This window comes from Urocitellus parryii, chromosome 1 (genome assembly GCF_045843805.1).
Source record: "Urocitellus parryii isolate mUroPar1 chromosome 1, mUroPar1.hap1, whole genome shotgun sequence".
Classification (NCBI taxonomy): Eukaryota; Metazoa; Chordata; class Mammalia; order Rodentia; family Sciuridae; genus Urocitellus; species Urocitellus parryii.
This window is the reverse complement of record NC_135531.1, coordinates 23,321,103-23,341,829: the sequence shown is the minus strand read 5'-3', so window position 1 is coordinate 23,341,829 and position 20,727 is coordinate 23,321,103. Positions and strand designations below refer to the sequence as shown.

General features: G+C 35.5%; 1 protein-coding gene across 2 annotated transcripts; it reads left to right on the top strand.

Annotated features, from left to right (window-relative positions):
• Window positions 1–1,164: 1,164 nt before the first annotated feature.
• Window positions 1,165–18,330, top strand: Sub1 (SUB1 regulator of transcription). 2 transcript variants are annotated; one of them, XM_077795555.1, is made up of 5 exons: window positions 1,165–1,242; window positions 3,561–3,633; window positions 6,052–6,168; window positions 13,057–13,165; window positions 15,472–18,330. In XM_077795555.1, the coding sequence occupies exons 2-5, from the start codon at window positions 3,562–3,564 to the stop codon at window positions 15,549–15,551; spliced, it is 378 nt and encodes a 125-aa protein (XP_077651681.1). In that variant the 5' UTR covers window positions 1,165–1,242; window position 3,561; the 3' UTR covers window positions 15,552–18,330. The 2 variants fall into 2 exon arrangements, with proteins under 2 accessions (XP_077651681.1, XP_026245924.1); XM_026390139.2 differs by having other exon boundaries at window positions 6,046–6,168.
• The last annotated feature ends 2,397 nt before the right edge of the window (window positions 18,331–20,727 follow it).

Below are 20,727 nucleotides of genomic sequence, written 5' to 3'. Positions count from 1 at the left end.
TTTCCCTAACTGCCTTTGGGTGTGCAAATTCCAGGCTCCCAAGCTACCAAGCTGAAACTGTGGTTACTGGGTGCAGTTCATCTTTTTATAATTTTAATTTTTCACTTTACTTTTTAACTATCTTATTGAAGTATATCTTACCTACTATAAAGTTTACAACTGTAAACACATGTGTAAGCAGTACCCAGATATTTCAGCATCACAGCAGTTTTCTTTATACTTGTCCTTAATGACCTTCTCCAGGGCAACCTGACCTGGAGGTCGGTACATAGATTATTTTGGCCTATATTTGGAACTTCATACATAAGGAATTATACAATCAGTGTTTCATTTTTTTTTTAAAGTAATAGGAAATGGGATAGAGGTTTTCCATTCTCCTTTAGTAAGTAGCAATATGAGTTAGTGCAAAGTTTGAATCCTTAATTAACTAGTTAATTTAACCATGTTGACCCTTGGTTTCCTCATCTATAAGATGGAGAGAATAATCATTCCTATTTTGGAAAAAGCTCATTAGGATGAGCAATATATATACAGCACCTCATACAGTGTGTGGCACATGGTGGGTACTGGCAAAATCTTTGTTGAATAAATATATTGATCCTTGGTTGTAGTAAACCTTTACCAAACATGTTATAATAGCTTATTCTGCTTATAGAATGGATTTTTTTTTTTTTTTTTTTTTTTTTTTTTTGCCTACTGTGAAGTACCTTACACCTTCATGACTAGAATTTAGGCCTAAGGGCTGTGTGTCTAATAAGTTCTGCTAAGATTTCTTACACTTTGTGGAATTAAATGCTGGGGCTGTGGCTTCCTTCCTTTGGATTTTAGCAGCCATAGTTAGATACTGAGGGTGAATGGAATATGAAGAGGCAAATTTCTGGGAAAATGGGCCAGCATGCTTTCTTTTTTAGTACGGTCTTTTCGTTTCAATAGAATAAACATTTATTGAACCAGTGCAAAGTTCAATGCTTGTCATTTCATGTTTCATTCGCACCCTCATTCCTTCTCAGGTTAGGTTCAATCTTTAAGGCACTTCACTTCAGCGGCAACCCCCCAGAACGAGGAGAGGCCCCTTTAAGGCCCTGGAAAGGGTCTAGGTGTCGGTTTCGGCGGGGAGGCCACGCCCCATCACGTGTGCAAGTTCCAACGGGGCGGGGCCTGCCTCTCTAGTCTGCCGTCACTTCCGGTTCTCTGTCAGTCGCGAGCCAGCGAGCAGAAGGCTGTCGACTGCAGAAGCGGAGCGTGAGTATGCGGGCCCCGCCTCCACCCAGTCGCCGGTACCCCCGTGGCTTTCTGGGCGATGGCCGCAGGAAATGTCGGTTATGCTTGACCTGCCTGTTCCTTCCTTGGCGTTCCCGAATCCCCTCTTCTGTGCCCGACAGGGCGCCTCGCGCACTTGGGCCTTCTGTGCCAGACGCCCGTCTTGGGGTACCGAGGCCAGGCTGCGGACAGGGCTCTCCCGGGCGGCGGGATGCGGTTGGGCGGGGGCGAGGAGCCGCGGGTAGGGGACCGGGCGACCCCGGGACAATGGGGCGACGGCCGGGGCGCGTGTGAGGCCTGCCCCCGCCAAGGCCTCCCTCGGCCCTCACCCTGGCCGCTAAGGGAGCGGGGCGCTGTGGGGAAGGGTGAGAGCGGACGCGGTGGGGAGGGGGCTGTGGGGGAAGATGGCTGGCTTGCGGGGCGGCGGAACGCAGCGAGAGGAGAAAATGGCGCTTGGTGCAAGTCCCTCCCCTTCCCACACCGTCTCCTCGGCACTTCGCCGCCTCGCACGCCCCCTCCGACCGACCTGCCTCCCCTCGCCCCAGCCGTTTCCAGCCCCTTGGTTCTAGTAGCTTCCTGGCAGCGCGCGACCCCCTTCTCTGTCTCTGTTCTTGGCACCTTTGTACGCAATCCTGTGCCCGTCAGTCCTAGTTTGTCTTAACCACGTTTTCTCTAATCCTCCTCCACGCGGTTAGCAAAGGCTGAAGATTTTTTTTGTTTGCGTCTTGTACATAATTCTACAATAGTTTCTTCACTTACCATTTGCCAGAATTATGCGCTCGCCCCATCCTTTGGAACAGTAAAACCTCATTAAGCTTAAGTAACGATATATTTTGTCAAAAGTTTAGAGGCTGGCTTTAGCCACCCTCCCTTGCTTTCTTCTTGAATGGACTTAATTTGAGTTAAATAAGAGGTGGTTCTTTGAAATGGTGTTAGGTCCCAGGCAGCTTTGGCTAATAGACGATAGTTATGGTTGATTGATTGCAAGTGAAAAATAGATTATATTCAATTGCATCTTAGAAAGGTTTTTTTTTTTGGGGGGGGGGAGGGGGCAGCTGTATTAGCGAGCATAGAAAACTGAGTTAAATTGATTTTGGAGATTAGGTTGTAAAATGGAGCAACAACAGGAAAACCATATGAAACTTGGTTATGAATGATGCTGTTTCCCTCTGAATTTGCTTTTCTCATTTTTAAGAAATTACTTATTAAAATCTGCATGGTCGGGTTGGGCACGATTTGAGCTTTTTTGAATTTCGTCAGGATTGAGATGGCCCATTTTTTTTTCAACCTTGACCTCCTATTGTGAAACAGTCAATGCCAGTGCCAATGCAATTTTAATATACAGAGCTAGATTATGAATTTTTTTGAGGAAAAATTCAAGTCTTTCCCCCCCTATATTCAATATTTACAGAGTGTGTTGTGTTTATTAGGCCCTTTAGGGCATACAAAAATTTAATAAGGACCTAGACTCTTCAGACCTGGAGGGAGCTAAAGGCAATTTGATAATTAGCATTTTAACACCTGGTTATAAAAGTTCCTTAAAAGAGGTACCCACATGCCTTGGAATTCCAGGAGATTTGAGATTTAGGCAAAAGCCTCTGCTCTCTGCTTTATGCTTAGACACTAAGTAAACATCCATTTATAAGCAAAGCACTAGATTATCTGTAGGGGGTTTTGCCTTTCACAGATACATATTGTTCAAATTTATTTCCAAGTAGAAAAATGAGGGTAAAGTCGAATTATGGATAACTTTGTGAACTCTGAATTAGTACCTGTTATTCTGATAGTGTTGCCAAAAATTTAAAATTAACATACAGAATAGGTAAAAGATATGATTCTAATGGCAAAATTAATTAGATATCACATTTGTATAGTACAGCTGATTCCTGTGTTGTGTTATGTTGAGGTCCATTTTCAGTGATCTCTAGTCTGATATCTAGTGAGAAGTATACAGTAGTACTAAATAGAATTATCTACATTTCTTCTGGTTTTAACAGTAATTGTAAGCTGCTTTCTTGACTCTACCCTTCCATAAACTTATGATCCTTCTATAATGAAGCATTGAAAAGATCCATTGACTTTGAACAAGATAAAAGGTGAATTTAGTTCTTTCTCATAACTAGGCTCAGAACGTTTCACTCTGCTTGTCAAGAATGTAGGTTAACCCTTGTTAATGAACCTTTGTGTTCAATATAGCAACTTTAGTGCCATAAGATGATAGAATGAACCAAGAAACTTGTTCTTTTTTGAAGGTGGTAGAGCTATTTGTAACTTATTTACATAATGCATTTTTTTTTCAGAATGCCTAAATCAAAGGAACTTGTTTCTTCAAGCTCATCGGGAAGTGATTCTGACAGTGAAGTTGAGAAAAAGGTGACTGTTACTGCATCAGGTCATTTTTGTAATGCTTGATTTAGCAATATTGCCCACATCTATTTCCAAGAGATAGTAAAAGGCATAACCCAGTACTAACATGAAAATCTGAGTTTCTGAAAATGCAGAATGACCTTTGGATCATTTGACTAAAAGTACTTAGTATGCTTTTTTGTACATCCATACCTGCTGACTTGAAGGTACAGATTTAGACCTACATTCTACTTAACAAAATCTTTATTGAGAACCTTTAGAAACCTTAGCATCGAAGAATAATTTCCATAGACTGACTCTAGGGGAATAGAATTCTAATTAGGCCAAAGATACTACTTGCTGTTATTCAGAAATGTGACTAATCTGTAGATATTATTTGTAGTAATTGCCGAATTAGCAGAATTTTTAAATGCCAGCATTCTCAGTCATCTGTGTTTATTTGCCCACAAGTATTACTGAATTTTGGGCTTGCTACGTTTTAAGTTTGAATATTATTTGCTCTGATTCCTTCCTTTTAGTTTAATTATCTTCCAGCAAAGCTGATGTGGTGAATCAACCCATTTTCACAGAATGGGCTTTTTCTGCATTAGATGACAACTGCTCTGTAAACTCTGCATTCCACTTAACTGAGCGTCTCAATGGAGCATAACGGAGCATCTCACTTGCTGCGGTCAAGACTTCCTTCCACACAGACCTATTCTTATAGAAGTTTACATATATGAATAAACATTCATATCCTAGAAATGGAATTAGTTGATGGCTTTCTTCCTAATTACTATATTTCCTTTGTGAAAATAAGTAATTAGCTTTTGTAGATCTGTGGTTTCCAAGATTTTATGCTTTATTTAGCAGCGGGCCCCTCATGCCCCGTTCCCCAAGCAGTACTAGCTAAGAGAAAAGGGAGAGCTTATGGGAGAATCTTAGAGAAGTTGGATCCTTGAAGTGTAAGTACAGAATATAACATCACCTCAATTTTAGAGTAAGGATTCAGAGAGATAATTGTGAATTAAGTGAATTTCTTATTTTAAAAATTTATATTAGTGTAGCATTTGAGTATGTTCATATAACAAATTTGTATTGAACTTTGCTCTACCAGGCATACATTATTCAACAGAGAATACTTAGATCTTGATTTAAAGAATAATTTATTTTATTTTTGCCATTTGTCTCAAATTCAAATACTAGTATTAACCTTGTGAACATTTATGGTAAATACATCATGTTTTTTTTTTATTTCATAAACACCTATATGTGAATAGTATTACCTAGTTTCAACTAATTTAGTACATTAATTTAGCAACTTAAAATATTAGTTTACACTTTACCACTAAGAAGGAACATGACTGCCCTCTACTGTTTGAGCTGGGAAACTAGTGGTTTATTAGTAATTAGCTTTTTTGGGGGGGGGATGGGTGGGAATGGGGTCTTACCCTGTTGCCCAGGTTGTTCCAAACTCTTGGGCTTAAGTGATCCTTTTGTCTCAGCCTCCCAAGAAGCTGGAACTACAGGCGTGCACCACTACATCCAGCTTGTTAACTTATCTTGAGAATAAGACTATGTAAAAAGCTTTTATAATAATTTAAGCAGATTTTGAATTCTAGTCTTAACACATTACTATCTTCAGGGGCTTTTTTTTTTTTTTAAGTTGTAAAGAGGAAATTCTTGATTCGTTCATGTTCAGTGCTTGGTACAAAATAATATATTTTTTTTCCAGGAATTGAACCCAGAGGCACTTAACACTCCCAAGCCCTTTTTATTGATTCTTTTTTGAGATGGGGTCTCACTAAGTTGCTTAGGGCTTTGCTTAATTGCTCAGGCTGGCTCTGAACTTGTGATCCTCCTCCTTCAGCCTCCTGAGCTGCTAGTATTACAGGCATGTGCCATTGCACCCAGCCAAATAATTCTTTAGCTTTGCCTAACTATATGTTCCTTAAACCAGTTTAAATCTCCTTTGGAATAGGCAGGGCATAAGTAAATGTTTCCCAGAAATGGAGTAAATTGGCAGCATTCTTAATAAGTATACCTCCATTGTTTAAAAAAAAAAAGTAATTGTTGAGCTTTGGTAGATCTTTGGTTTCCAGAAGTTTTATGCAAAAGCAGTGGGTTTCCATTTTTTTTCTCCTGTCATCTTCCAATGAATGCTTTTTGTATGATCCCACTCTACAAAATACCTGTCCTCTGGCTAAAACCCAATGCCTGAAGTATCTTCTGTGATTGTGAAAAGAGGGTTTGAAAACATTATTAGATAAACACGTAGGTTAAATTCATAGTTCTATTGTTGAGTGAAACTTTGTTTTATTTTCTTACACAACGAATGTGGTCTTCTGAATCTCTAAAAGTAACATAATTTTTTTAACTTGAGTTTTTTTTTTTAAAATAAGAATATAGCAAATTTTATCATGTTCTTTTTCTTTTAAGTTAAAGAGGAAAAAGCAAGTTGCTCCAGAAAAACCTGTAAAGAAGCAAAAGACTGGTGAAACTTCGAGAGCTCTGTCATCTTCCAAACAGAGCAGCAGCAGCAGAGATGATAATATGTTTCAGGTAAAGTTGGTCATTTCCTTAGAGTCAGGATTATTGTCTCACTTGATTAGAAGAATGTTAAAACTATCTTGATCTATGTTGCAGAAAGTCCTTTTGTGTGTGATAATCCTCTTGAATAAGACTATTAAGATGAGAGAACAAGTGAGAAATGAAAGAAATTTATATGATGCTGGGTTATTGTTAAAGTTAGTTTTGCTGTATTTAAAACAATGCAAATTCAAATGGTATAGAAATCCCCCAAAAGAGACTGAGAACTTCACATTTAAGGAAGAAACTTGGAAGAGGTAGGTTAAGTACTGGACTGTGAAGTATGGATTAAGATATTATTTTAGGAGAAACAGCAATATGACATGTCTAACAGTAAAGGAGAGTGGCTTGAATAGGTAAAGTCAGGGAAGGTTATTAAGGATTTGATGAAATCACCTGCAGAGGACTAGCATAGCTTCTTTTCTTGGGTTTCTTATGTTTTTAGGGAGACTTGAAATTGGCCTTAGTGTATAATTTGTGAGGGAAGAGGCATTAGTGATAAATGGTTACTGGTAAGATTGCTGAGATAGTTGTGGACTTTAATCTGTATGTAGTAAGAGTAAGGTGGTTTTTCCCTAAGGGAGAAATAGTGATGATGACAAAGATACTGATGAGGAACAGGGGACTAGAGAACCATCATCTAGGAGTTGGACCTGATTGTAAATATAACAAAATAAGTAGAACCTCCTGGAAGTCTTGGGCGGGCCATCAGCATGGTTGACTAAAGCCATCCACTGAAAGAAAGAAAGCTTAAACCAGAGAAAAGAGAAGTTGATAAGATTATGTCTTTGTTGATATTCAAGTAGAAGATGGAAGAAGAAAGAGAATGTAGGTCAAGAGGAGATGGTGAAAGAAAATTAAGAGCAAAAAAAGGATAAGTGTTTCAAGGAGGCATAGGTATTAATTGAAGTCAAAAGTTGGGCAGAATATGACTGTACATATTTATTTGATTAGAAAATTAGATTGGTCTGCACTTTTGACCTGCTGATGGCTTTGAAAGATGTAGTGCTAGGATAAACATAGTGAAATAAAGAAGTTGAATTTTTTTTCATGTTTTTTCATTATTGCTTTGAAATACTTTGTAATAATGTGGAGAAAGAAAAGAGACAAAATACAGGTGAATTGTTTAGTTATAGATTTGAATCCTCTGGTGAATGTGTAACATAGAGGAACAAAGGGCAGAGTAGGTTATTTTTATAAGAGAATGTGAGTAAATATGAGGAAGAATTATGTGAGCCCTCATTGCTTTGAATAGAAAATAAATTGAATGGTTACTGTGTTTTCTGTTTTATTCAGGCCTTGCCAGGTTCTGGATTGCAGTGGTGAACAAAGTAGATGTGGTCTGTACCTTCCTAGAATTTATGGGAACAGAGATTATACAGATAAACACATGTGTAGTTAAAATTTTGATAAGGGCAGAGAACTAAAGGGGCAGATTCTATTATGAGAGAGTAGGTGTTCTGGGTATTCTAAGGAAGTGATATGTAATCCTTAAGAAATGGAGCAGGAGCGAACCTTGCAAATTGGAAGCAGGAAGCATTTACCAAGTGAGAGGAATTACGTGAATAACTTAAAGTGGGAAAGATCTTGGATTTTGCAGGAATTATAAAACCTTTGTGATTTGAGCCTGAAAGTCTGGCTAAAAGTATAGGTTGGAGATTGAATTCCTGAGAAGGCTGAATAATTCACTTCTGTGGAAAAGGAAGGACTGCTTTGGAATATTTTAATATTTTAGAATATTTGCTAGGCAAGTTTCTTGGGCTTTTCTCTCACATTATGCCTACTTTTGCTTGTATAATAATGAAGCATTTTTGACATTTGAGGGGGTTTTAGTCTTGCCCACGCCATCTATAATTTTATAAAGAAGCCAGGACCCACATTTTAGAGATTCTATTTTGTTAGAGTACTTTTGTGTAAAACAGATCTATTTTTAGGGGGTGGTTTTTCTCCTCCTAAAAAACAGTTCAGTTCTTTTGTGTGGTACTGGGGATTGAACCCAGGGAAGCTCTGTTAATTTCCCAGCCCTTAAAAATTTTTTTTTGAGCTGGGCATGGTGGCACAGGCCTGTAATCTCAGGAGCATGGGAGGCTGAGGCAGGAGGATATTGAGTTCAGAGCCAGCTGCAGCAGCTTAGGGAGGCATTAAGCAACTGTTTCTAAATTTAAAAAAATACAAGAAAGGGCTGGGGATGTAGCTCAGTGGTTAAGTGCCCCTGAGTTCAATCCCTTGTTTTAGATAGGATCTTGTTAGTTGCCCAAATTGGCTTCAATCTTGTAATCTTCCTACCCCAGCTTCCTGACATGATAAAGAACTTCAGTTCTCAAATCCTCATTTTAAAGGTTCCTAGGCATCCTAAGTCCATTAAATACTGCACCTTTTGAAAATTCTCCTGTAGGAGAACCCAAAGGCCTTACTTACATTCAAAGGTCTTCTACAGATCTAGTGTAGACAGTCTAAGAGATATGTGATATTTAATTTCATTGCCATGATACCTTTTTTATTGAAATGGATTTTTGGCCATAGAAAACTTTTTAATGCTTATACTGCATTTTAATCATTTTAAGAACACATTTGAGTATATTGATTTTATAATATTAAATGAGGCCTTTATTTTTGCTAGTAAAAATTGTTTGATTGTTAGGAAGGATGGATGAAGGATGAGGATTTTGGAAGGAAAAACAGTAACCCCACTGTATTTTATACGTTTTTGTATTTACCAAAGTGCTTTAAAGACAGCCACAGAGTAGAGCTTTTTTGGATTTTGCAAGGTGTTCAAATTAGAATCTTTGAGAGTATATTAGAATCTTTGAGACATACTTTGCCAAAACAGATCTGAAATCCAAATTAAAATAGCTGGGGTATTGGTTTAGTTAGTTTTTAAGACAGGATTTTTTTTTTTTTTAAAGCTAAATATCTATCTCTTGAGACTAGAACTATGGAAGTCATAAATTCTGGAAAGGTGATGTTTATCAAATGTAAGCAACGCTAATATTTGAAGAGAGTTGGACATCCCCAAATGGTTACACTATCATTTTAAACTCTGGAATGATTTGGTCAGGATTCTGACTAATAAGGAAATATTCCTAGATGCTTGCCTTCAGATTTCTTCAGTTCTGGATTTTGAGGACTGGATTCTATAGGGAAATAACTGGCCTGAGATGACATCTGATTAAAAAAGGCTGATGAAAGAGCTATCTTGTAATCCCTCAGTACTGTCTTTTGAAAGGTCAGGATGTTTGAGGCAGGGAACTTTCATTTATATTTTCTTTAGAATTAGGCGCAAATGGTCAGTAATGCTGTCTTAATTGATTTGTGATTTAAGGGTAAAACTGGATACTTTAAAATCACCTTTTATTTATTTTTGAGGTACCAGGGATTGAATGTAGGGCCTCGTGCATGCTAAACAAGTGCTGTACTACTGAATTACATTGCCAGCCCTGAAATTATTTTTAAAGTAATCATTGAGTCAAATGTTTTTTTGACTTGGAGAAGGGCATGAATGGTGGCCTTAAGAGTCATGAGATTACGTGAAAGGATTATTCATAACCTCATAACCCATAGCGTTTATCAGGTTTTCAAAGAATTGGGGAATCAAAATTTTTTTTTTTTTTTTAAAGAATCACACTTCTGTTGATAAAAATGCTATTTTTTTTCTATCAGTCTCCAGATGACAAGCAGATGTAAAAATATGTATATTCTGTATTCTGATTCTGTTATTTCTTACTGTGAAATGTGATTGCAAGGACAGTTTTTCTACCTTTAATTAGTATATTCCTATTCTAATGTCTCCTCATCATTTTTTTTTCTTTTTTAGTGTTTTGTAAGAATTTGTGAATTTTATTCATTTTTCCTCATGGGGAGAGGTTGGTGTTAAAGGAGTTCATCTTTAAAAAAATATTATTGAGGTACAATTTATGTGCATATAAGTTATATAAAAAGCATAAATTGATGAGCTGTGATAAATTTATGCAGTCTTGTTTTCAGCACATTTTCATCACCCTCAAGGCTTCTGTCTTGGTCTTCCTGTTACAGTTGTATCTCTGCCTCGTGGAATAACTGGTCTTACTCCTATCAATGTAGATATATTTTCCCTGTTCTAGAACTTCAGATAAATGGAGTCATATGGTCTGTCTTTGGGTGTGTGTCTGGCTTCTTTTTGTATAATGTGTTGAGATTGATCCATATGTCTTTCAGTAGTTGGTTCCTTAATGCTAAGCAGTATTCTTCATGTTTATTCTCCAGTTTATCCATTTTCCTTGGACATTCTGGTGTGAAGTCTTGGCCTACTAGGAATAAATCTGACTATTCTCAAACAGACAAGTTTTTCTGCAGGACCATTTGGATGTACAAACCAGATATATTTGCTGGATCATGGGCAGGATATGTGTGTAACTTGATAAGAAAATAACTTATTGTTTTTCAAGCAGCTGTACCATTTAAACAGCCATAAGCACATGTGAGGTTTACGTTGCTCCATGTCCTCACTGGGTAGTGTTAGTCTTCAGTTTTATCCATTTTAGTTAACGAGTGTATGGTAGTAGTAGCAGCTCATTGTGGTTTCACTCTCATTTCCCAAATGTCTTAATTCATTTCAAATCTTTGATCACGTTTATTGGCTGCTTTTATATCTTTTATGAAGAATCTGTTCTGCTCTTTCCTTTTTCTTTTTAATAGCTAGGTCTTTTTACTTACCAAATTGTAACAGTATTTTGGAAATCTTTTGTTTAAGTACAGTGAATTTTTTTTTGTTTTTAAACTTAAGGGGAAATTCTTGTCTTTAAACAGCAATCTAGTTTAAAAATAAGTGTAATAGAGGAAAGAACATGAACCTGAGAGCATCATATGGATGAATGGATACCAGGACTCAGGGAGATGACCTGCCCAGATAGGTGGCCTCTGTGTCATTTATCCATCTTGGAGATGAGGTCTTCACAGATTTAGTAGGCTCATCGTTTTCTATAGTCTTCTGCTCCACAGCAGTAGTATGTCTTAGTGAATCTGCACTGTTCTTTCTCAGTCTTACTTGGAAACTTGAAGGGTCTATGGGTGAGACTTCAAATATATTTTTCAGGTATATGGTTTGCCTTTTATGAATTAAATTTAAAGAAAGGTGTTAAATTTAAGTCCATTTTATCAATTTTTCCCTTTGATTAATGCTTTTTTTTTTCCCTATCCAAGACTTATTTTGCATACTCCATGGCCACAAAAATTTCTAATAGAATTTTTTTCCTAGAAGTTTTATAGTTAAGTTTTCATGTTTTAAGTTAGTGATCCATGTAGACTTAACATCTCACAAAGAATTAATTTCTCTGTGTAAGGAAATGCATTCTAATCCCTTGACCTGTATGTATGTCTTTCTCCGGGTTTTTTTTTTTTTTTTTTTGTGTGTGTGTGTGTGTGTGTAGTTTTCTCAATTTGACTGAAACTAAAATGCCTTAGAGTTGTTATTTGAAATGAATGTCAAAAGGAAAAGCTTTCTTGTCTAGTGACTGGAACTCTGTATTCCTCTATTCAGAATTATTGTTAAAACAATATAGCTAGCTGAATATATGAATTCTTGTTGCATTCAGTTTGTACTGGAAGATTTTGCTTACTAATGATAAATAGGGATTATTTACATTTTTAGATTTAGACGGACAGTATGCCTTTTTTTTTTTTTTATTTTTTTTAATTTTTACATTGTGCTAAGGATCAAACCCAGGGCTTCACACATGCTAGGCAAGTGCTTTGCCACTGAGCTACAGCCTGAGCCCTTACTAAAGATTTTATTGTGGTAAAAAAATGTTTATTCATTTGTTGTGAAACAGATCTGCAGAACCTTTTTCTCCTGCAAAACATTAAATGGTAATTCCCTTCCCTAATAACCACATTTTACTTTTTTCCCGGTATTACTGTTGCTTTATGATTGGCTTGTTTCACTTGGCACAAACTCAAGATTAATGTGTATTGTTGGTTGTGACAGGATTTCTTTTTTATGACTGAGTAGTAATCGTTTTTGGGACTATTGTGAATAACAGTGCAGCTATAAACATGAATATACAAATTTATAACTTGGAGACCTGCTGTCATTTCTTTTGGATATGAAGTTCTGCTCCTTAAAGCATTTCATTTAGTGAGGAATCACATAATAGGTGGTCCCATAAGATTATATTGCCTACTGACATTGTAACCATCTTAGTTTGTCTATATACACTTATGTTCAAACAGTGACAAAAATCACCAAACTACATATTCTTTGGAAGATGCTCTGTATTTAAGATACTATATATCCCAAAGTGGGTTTGCTGGATCATATTGTAGTTCTAGTTTTAATTTCTTTTGGGGGGGATACCAGGGATTGAACTCAGGAATACTCACCCACTGAGCCACATCTCCAGCCCTGTTTTTATATTATTTAGAGATAGGATCTCACTGAGTTGCTTAGGGCCTCGCTGCCTCACTGTTGCTGAGGCTGGCTTTGAATTTGTAATCCTCTAGCCTCAGCCTCCCGAACCACTGAGGTTATAGGCATGTGCCACTGCACCCAACTCTGTTTTAATTTTTGAGTAGTCTCCATTACTCCTTTCATAGCAGCTGAAACTTTTACTGTTTATAATTTTAAAAATGTTTGGAAATGTGAGGTGTGCTTTTGTTTTATTCTGTCTTTTAAAAAATAATTTTAACAGGGATTTCTTTGTATTATGGTTTTGATATTGAGACTGTTAATCATTTTCATGATTATAGAGTTAGCTTGCAGCAAATGGTGAATATATGGACACCACTGACATCACTGTCAAAAGAAACACTTCGATGTTTTGGGGAATTTATTCATTTGCAGATTGGGAAAACGAGGTACATGTTTATTTGTTTATTTATTTGCAGATTGGAAAAATGAGGTATGTCAGTGTTCGGGATTTTAAAGGGAAAGTTCTAATTGATATTAGAGAATATTGGATGGATCCAGAAGGTGAAATGAAACCAGGAAGAAAAGGTGAGTTTTGATTTCTTTAATTTGGTTCTAATGTTGGGACTAGCTTAAAACATTTCTAAGTAACGTTGCTTGAGTTGAGATAATGTTGGCAGGGCACAGAGGCCAACAATGAACCTTTTCTAGTCCTTTTTTAGCAGGATACTTATCTTTTTAAAATAAATGTGTTGGGAATAAAATCAAGAAAAGTAACAACGCTAATACCACTTTAATAGGTGGCTAATTTATTAGAATATAATTTTCTTTTTTTTTTAAGAGAATTTTTTAAAATCAAGAAAAGTAACAACACTAATACCACTTTAATAGGTGGCTAATTTATTAGAATATAATTTTCTTTTTTTTTAAGATAATTTTTTTAATGTTTAATTTTTAGTTTTTTCAGTGGACACATCTTTATTTTATTTTTATGTGGTGCTGAGGATCGAACCCAGCGCCCCATGCATGCCAGGTGAGCGTGTTACTGCTTGAGCCACATCCCCAGCCCATAATTTTCTTTTTTAATTTTTAGTAAATCTGAAGCAGATTTGGCACTATTTGGGAAGTTGTAAAATTGGGAATGGAAAAATTCTGGTTTATATTTTAATTCAGCTCGTTAAGATCATTCTTTATAGAATCTTTCAAGTGGGTTGCTGTCCTTCTTTTTGTGCTTCATCCTGCCCCAATCCTGTTTGCATGTAGAAGCATACTTTATTCAGTTATCAAATAGCTAGAGAACATTTGTTAAACCAACCTAAATTTGTATTTTTGGGCATTTAGTTATTTGAGGTTGCTGTTTAGATGATAAAAAAATGCTTTCTTATTTAGTACTACTGTTTTTTTGTCAGTTTTCAAGGTATCACATGTTTGTTTCATGCAGTTTTCAGGCTTATGAAAAGGCAGCCTCTGTATACTTTCCTTTTTTGGGGTCTGTGCTGGGAATTGAACTCAGGGGCACTTTACTCTTCGAGTTACATCTAACGGCCTTTTCTTTTTGGAGACAGGGTCTTGCAGAGTTGCTTAGGCTGGTCTTTTTTTTTTTTTTTTTCCTTTTTTATTATTAGTTGTTCAAAACATTACAAGCTTAGGCTGATCTTGAACTTGTAATCCTCCTGGGTCCAGATATAGGCATGCACCATTTTTCATATCTTTTTATGTTTTCTTATTGAAGTTGTTGTTTCTGGATTGGATATTTGTGGTGTTCAGAGTGGTTAATGCCAGGTTGTGTGTTCCTGAAACATTTATGGAAACAATTTGATTAGCTTCAAGCCCTTCCTTAGTGCCCCAATGTATTCTTTCAGTTTCATGGCCTCAGCAGTTTTTTTGTGAAATAAATTAATTCAAGTATTTACTTAGGTGGTAATATGTCAAGTTCTTTTTTCATATTTCCAAGTTTAATAATTTACAACAACCCTTTGTGTTAATACTGTTTTACTGGTGAGAGGAAACTAATTTTTTTAGGGTCACACAGTAATAGGCTGGGATTTGAACTTGAACCCTGACAGCATGATTCCAGAATGCACACTCACCCTATCTATATATTCCAAGAGGTCCTGTGTGACTCGTATCCCAGGATTTTTCCAAAGTGAAATGAATGCTTTTGGAAGAACTCAAAAGTATCCATTCACCTTGAATTTCTGTGGAATTTGGTACAAGTGTTAAATTAAAACTCAGTTTGTATCAATGGATGTTTAATATGCCATATCTGAGCCTTGACCACTTAGCTTACTAGTATGATTTGTGAGATGCATCTTGAAATCATCATTTGTTCTCATTGGTTGTAATAGACATCATGCAGGATGCATTGTGGGAAGAGAAACTGGATACAAGCTTGATCTACTTAGGAAACTGATGAGTTTGTAGATAAAAATGTAAGATTTTCCAGGGGTCCATGCCTGTAATACTAGTGCTTGGGAGCCTTAGGCAGGAGGATCACAAATTCAAAACTAGTCTTGGCAACTTGGTGAGGCACTAAGCTATTCAGTTGAGACCCTTTCTCTAAATAAAAGACAAAAAGGGCTGGGGTCGGCTCAGTGTTGTGCTCCTGAGTTTAATCCCTGGTACAAAAAAAAAGTAAGATTGAACTTTCAGTATTATAGCATTGTGCCATTCAGAATGGTAGTTTTGGGGCCAATGATATAGCTCAGTGGTAAGAGCAGGTGGTTGGTACACTCAAAGACTCTGGGTTGATTCCCAGCACTACAAAAACAAAAACCAACCAAATAAAATCATAATAAATAATGGCAATTGTAAAAATAATATTTTATTTGGAAGTATGAAAACAAGCAAGCTTAAATAGATTTTCAACTTTGAATTTTTAAACTTTGTTTTAGGTATTTCTTTAAATCCTGAGCAATGGAGCCAGCTGAAGGAACAGATTTCTGACATTGATGATGCAGTAAGAAAACTGTAAAATCTGAGCCATATAAATCCTGTACTGTTCTGGTTGTTTTAATCTGTCTTTTTACATTGGCTTTTGTTTTCTAAACGTTGTTTTCCAAGCTATTGTATATTTGGATTGCAGAACAATTTGTAAGATGAATACTTTTTTTTAATGTGCATTATTAAAAATGTTCTGAGTGAGCTAATTGTCAACTTTATTAAGGAGGATTGCTTTGTGCCCACCACTTAGTGTAAAATAAAATCAAGTAATTACAATCTTAACTGTTGTGGCCTTTTTTGATCAAAAGATTAGATATTCTTTAAGGCCAAAATTAACAGTTTTATAGACCTATTAGTTCTAACTCAGTTTTTACATGAAAAAGATTTGTATTGCATTGAGTTTTTTAACGTTAGATTTGTGAAATCCATGATCTCTTCAAGCCAAATGTTAAAATTTGTCCCAGTCACTTTCTTTTTTTTAAATTCATTTTCACTTAATAATAATCATTTTTATTTCACTCTTTTTTCGTTGAATATATTATGCTAATTTGAAAAGTCAGTGAAACTGTCAAAATGTTGATTCAATAAGTTACTTAAAATAAGGGAACTACAATCACTAAATCTGTAGTAATTATTAGAGCAGATACAGTTTGGTAATGTGGCTTGTATGAAAACTTCAAGCAGGTGTATGTCATTACCTCATAGTGTTCTGTGTAGTTATCTTACTGCTTAGTGTACAGAAAATTAGATGTCTGATTAGCTTTCACTTAGTAAACATGTTCACCATGGGATGATGTCTGTAAAATCAGATATTGTTAAACTAGACTAGGATTTAATAAAAACTGTGAAAGCTTACTGGCCTAACATTTTATTTTATTATATTTGAGTATGAATTATGTGTAGCCAGAGAGGTCACTGAGCTTTACCGGTGCAGTTAGATAATGTGGTCAGTTTTTAGGGGAAAGATCACATGTTTAGGATTTTTGGCCTTTGGTTCAGTAGAGTTTGTTATTTTGCAGTTAGTCTACTGGACAATGACATTTTAGACACAATGTTACTAATTTTAGTAAATGCTTTTAAGTAGTTTTCATTTTAACTGTAGTGAAGCAGACAATTAAGGCGCATGTTTCAGGGGCTTTGCAGCAATAAATAGGGTATGGTGTGCCTTAATAAAAGAATATAAAGGAAACGTACTGAAATTAAGGAAGGTGGCATGTAAAGAGGAAAGAATTTTCTTCAAACTAAATGATATTTTTGAGATTTTAATCATATTAATAGGACAACACAATTCTAGATAGAATAGTAAAAAACAAAAGGCTTAGAGGTAAAAATAACTTTCGACAAGTTGTTTATGGTAGCAGATCTCAAATGGTTACTGCCATTTAGGGCTACCATATCAAGAGAATTGCACTATTCTTTTAGCAGGTTTGATTCTTATGTTTTAAAACATTTTGTAGTATAATTTCAGGGACTTAATTTTAAAACCATCTGCCAGGTCACATAGTTAGTCTTTTTTTTTTTTTTTAGGTGCAGATTGCTAAAATACATCTTTTTTTTTTCCTGATAGTTTAGTCTATCAAATAATAGGTACTCATGTGTTCACATACTGTATGTATTTAGACAAATCATTCTTGATTGGTATGCCCCCTTATTTGGGAACATGAATGTCCTATATTGGATACTTTTAAAAGTATTATTTTTGACACAGAGAAAGGGTTGTTAATTACACAGAACTTTGGTTTTGGTGTAGATGAAGAAGGAATCATGGATAAATTTCCTAGATTTACATGAATTCAGAGGGTGCAATCTACTTATACTGAGATGGCACAGTAGTCTATCACCTAGGCATTTACTGGTTGTTTGGCATAAAATTAGTAAAATCTTATAAGGAGTGTTGGCAGTATGGTAAGTTGACTGCTAAATTCATTTATGTTACTGGATGTGTAGTATACTGAAATTATTAATATTTTTCTCTGTAGGTAAGGATGAAAATTGAGTTAAAATAAAACAGACTAACTTGTAATGAAACGGAAGAATAGAGTACATTTATTTTCTGTTTAAACTTTATCTCCTCAGTAAGATTTCTCCCAAGAAGAAAGCTCAGCATTTTGAGGCATATTATCTTACTTTGTAATGCCCAAAATGAATTTAATTAATATCAGTATTCAGGATTTGTCCTTTAATATACTCAGTAGCAGGGCCTTCTACAGTTTTTTCTCTTTTAAATATGAACATTAGACCAATTTCCAGTTCTTTTGGATTTTAAAGAACAACGACTGAAAAAGAAAAACCCTTTGCATTTTGGTTGTTTTCTTTTTCTTTGCTTAAAAACTTCTCTTAAAGAATATTCCTACCTCATTAATTAGTCAAGATGCTGTGATGATGAATCTATTCTACATAATGTATTTAGAAACAAAGACTTCGTGGGAAAAATGAAAGTACATCCTGGCTTAGCTACTGAGGAGAAATGAGAAAGAATTGAATATTGATTATTTAAGTGTTCTAGACAGAATTATGTTAGAATATTATAAAAGTTTGAAAATTAAAAAATGGCTGACCAATATTTAGGTATTCTCCTGAAATTCTTCATGGTTCACTTTTTATGGAAATTAATAATAGTGAAGCACTCAAGTTTTTTAAGAAAGTGGTTTTCCAGATATACTCTAGTATAAACATGCACATAGTCACAAATATGTAATTCTGTTAATTGTGGAATGCCTGTACACTTTGTTTGTACATCTTCCATGGAGATATCAGTGAATATGATTCTCCACCTGTGAATATTTTAAATGTTGAAATAAAAGTAAGAAATGTGGTCTTTGTGTTTTCCCAGTTTCACAAGGCTGAAGATGAATGGATTAGTTTTTGAATGTGTTTTACTAACAATAGAATACCTTTCTGTTATGAATGCTTGGAATCAATTTTTGAGTATAAAATCTTTTGAAGACCTTTGAGATGGGATGGGGTGGGTCCATATTTTTTTTCTCTACCTGATGCACATGGAAAAATGCAAATACCAAGATGTATAGTCTCCTTTTTTTCCTTGATTCTAAGTGCTTTGCAGTGAGAGGATTCCTTGATATACTTAACTATATAGTGGATTTTGGAGTATTTCAGACTTGTCATTTTTTTTATGAAGTATCTATTTCCTCTTGTTAATCAGTTTTTTTTTTTACTTATACATAGGGATTTTATTTAATTCGTTTATGAACTTACACAAAGATTGAAAGGATTCATGATTCTTATTTCTATTTCAACTGTAAATTGGTTTCAGTAAAATGTAGACTCAAATCTAGTCAGAAGAAAAGTACTTAAATTTTATATAGTATAAAAATCATGAACATTGAAAGAATTCTATGGAGGTAGTTAACTGTAACAGTCTATCCATGTCCTTCTGAATAAAAAAATCTTGTTACATAATTACATCACCCCCCCCCCCCCCCCAAGCAATGCTTGATGAGTTTCTTACAGAGTTCAGATTTTGAGACTACTTTTATAGCCATTTTAGTCTTGGATTACTAGCAACTCCTTGATGTTAAGTGAAATACTCTTCTTTCCTTGTTTCACTCTTAGGCTCCTGATAGTTTAAATGGTTATCCTTCTGCTGGGTAATGTATTGTTAGACGATGATTTATACCACTAACTCTTCTGGGAAAAAAAGCAGTTAAGGTGAATTTCAACCAGTTGGATACTGTAACATTCATGGTTACAAAGGTATACAAAGTGCTTTCCCTACCATCCAAGCCCCGAACACAGCTAAATTGTGTGTGATTAACCTACATCTTGGAAAGTAATGTGGATGTGAAGTATCAAGTTGTTGCAAGAAGGTAAGAGAACTTCTGAATAGCCCTTCACTCAGGAATCCTGTTCAGATTTTGTCAATTGTCTTAGTATAAGCTTCCAACCTAGGGTCAGATATCTTGTTTGCTTATTTCATTAGTCTCAATTCAGTCTGGTAGTTCATTTTTTTTTTCCTTTGACTTTTGCAATCTTGTCATTTCTGAAGGTTTGATGAAGTGAAGCCCATTACTGATACTGACAAAGGGGCCAGGGCAGAGGCTTGTTCAACGAGGAGTAAACAACTTGTTTGAGTAGTTTGGTTATGAAGGATCAAAATGGGACGGTGGTGCAGAGGATTCTAGAATCAAGGTTGGGGTGTGACAATACAGTGTGCAGCATCAAAGAGTTCACAGTTGCTTTCCTTCAGTACATATTTATATTGACCTTTGGTGTCAACTAAAATTTCAGTCATTTTCCACTTTAGTTTTTCTAGTGATTTTTTTTTTTTTTCCTAAATGTCACCTACACCATGAATACTTTTAATAACCAAGAATCAAAAATAATGCCTGGTTTTCAAGTTTGAAAAACAGGCCTTTATATTATTCATTGAAACGTAATTTCAGAAGCCCTATGGTTTTCTTTAGAATTCTTTCTTAAGGTCTTTTGATATCCAAACTTTCAAAAATGGATCTATTTTTAATCTATGACTCATTTTTTTTCTTCTGAATATGGGGAAATGCTTCTTGCTTTCTATGGAGCCATTAATTGGTAAAGAAAGTTCTTAGAAACAATAAAGAACATTTTTGACATATTTAAGCCCTGTAACAAATTGATTTCTTGAATTTTTAAGTAGAACTGTTATTGGTGTATAAAGAGGTATTCAAAGTAATGTTGTCAGCAAGACACTTCCGTTAGAAACTGCTGAAGGGCTGATGCGTATAAAATAAACTTTAAAGTGCGCTGAAAACATGGTTTTGCAACCTTTCTAACTAGCAGTCTTTGGAGGTGGGTAAAACAGTAATTAGGATTCATTCCTGTAAGTATTGAAAAGGACTTGGGTTAGACTTTCTTAGGATTAAATTTTTTTTTTTTTTCAAAGGCAGAAGCTGGGCTGGGGTTGTGCTCAGAGGTGGAGCGTTTGCCTAGTATGCATGAGGCACTGGGTTCAATCCTCACCACCATATAAAAATAAAATATCTATAACTTAAAAAAAAAAAAAGGCCAAAGCTCTACTAAGTTTATGTAAAAATTCTCTTACTGCCAACTGACCTATGGGGAGAGCCTGGTGTATAATATATGTGGATTAATGGTCTCCACTTGTTGAGTGCCAGAGTGGAGAAATGTGGGCAGTAACAAGTATTAGACATTTATTTTCCCATTTACTTTTCATCCTGTGGGGAAGGTACTCTTACTTAGACACATTTTAT

What these genes read in the sequence shown, in the direction of transcription:
- Sub1 (XM_026390139.2), top strand. Translation starts at nt 3,562, where the DNA reads ATGCCTAAATCAAAGGAACTTGTTTCTTCAAGCTCATCGGGAAGTGAT. An exon ending in ACAGTGAAGTTGAGAAAAAG is followed by an intron (nt 3,634 to 6,045) that starts GTGACTGTTACT and finishes TTTTCTTTTAAG; the next exon opens with TTAAAGAGGAAAAAGCAAGT. An exon ending in GAGATGATAATATGTTTCAG is followed by an intron (nt 6,169 to 13,056) that starts GTAAAGTTGGTC and finishes ATTTATTTGCAG; the next exon opens with ATTGGAAAAATGAGGTATGT.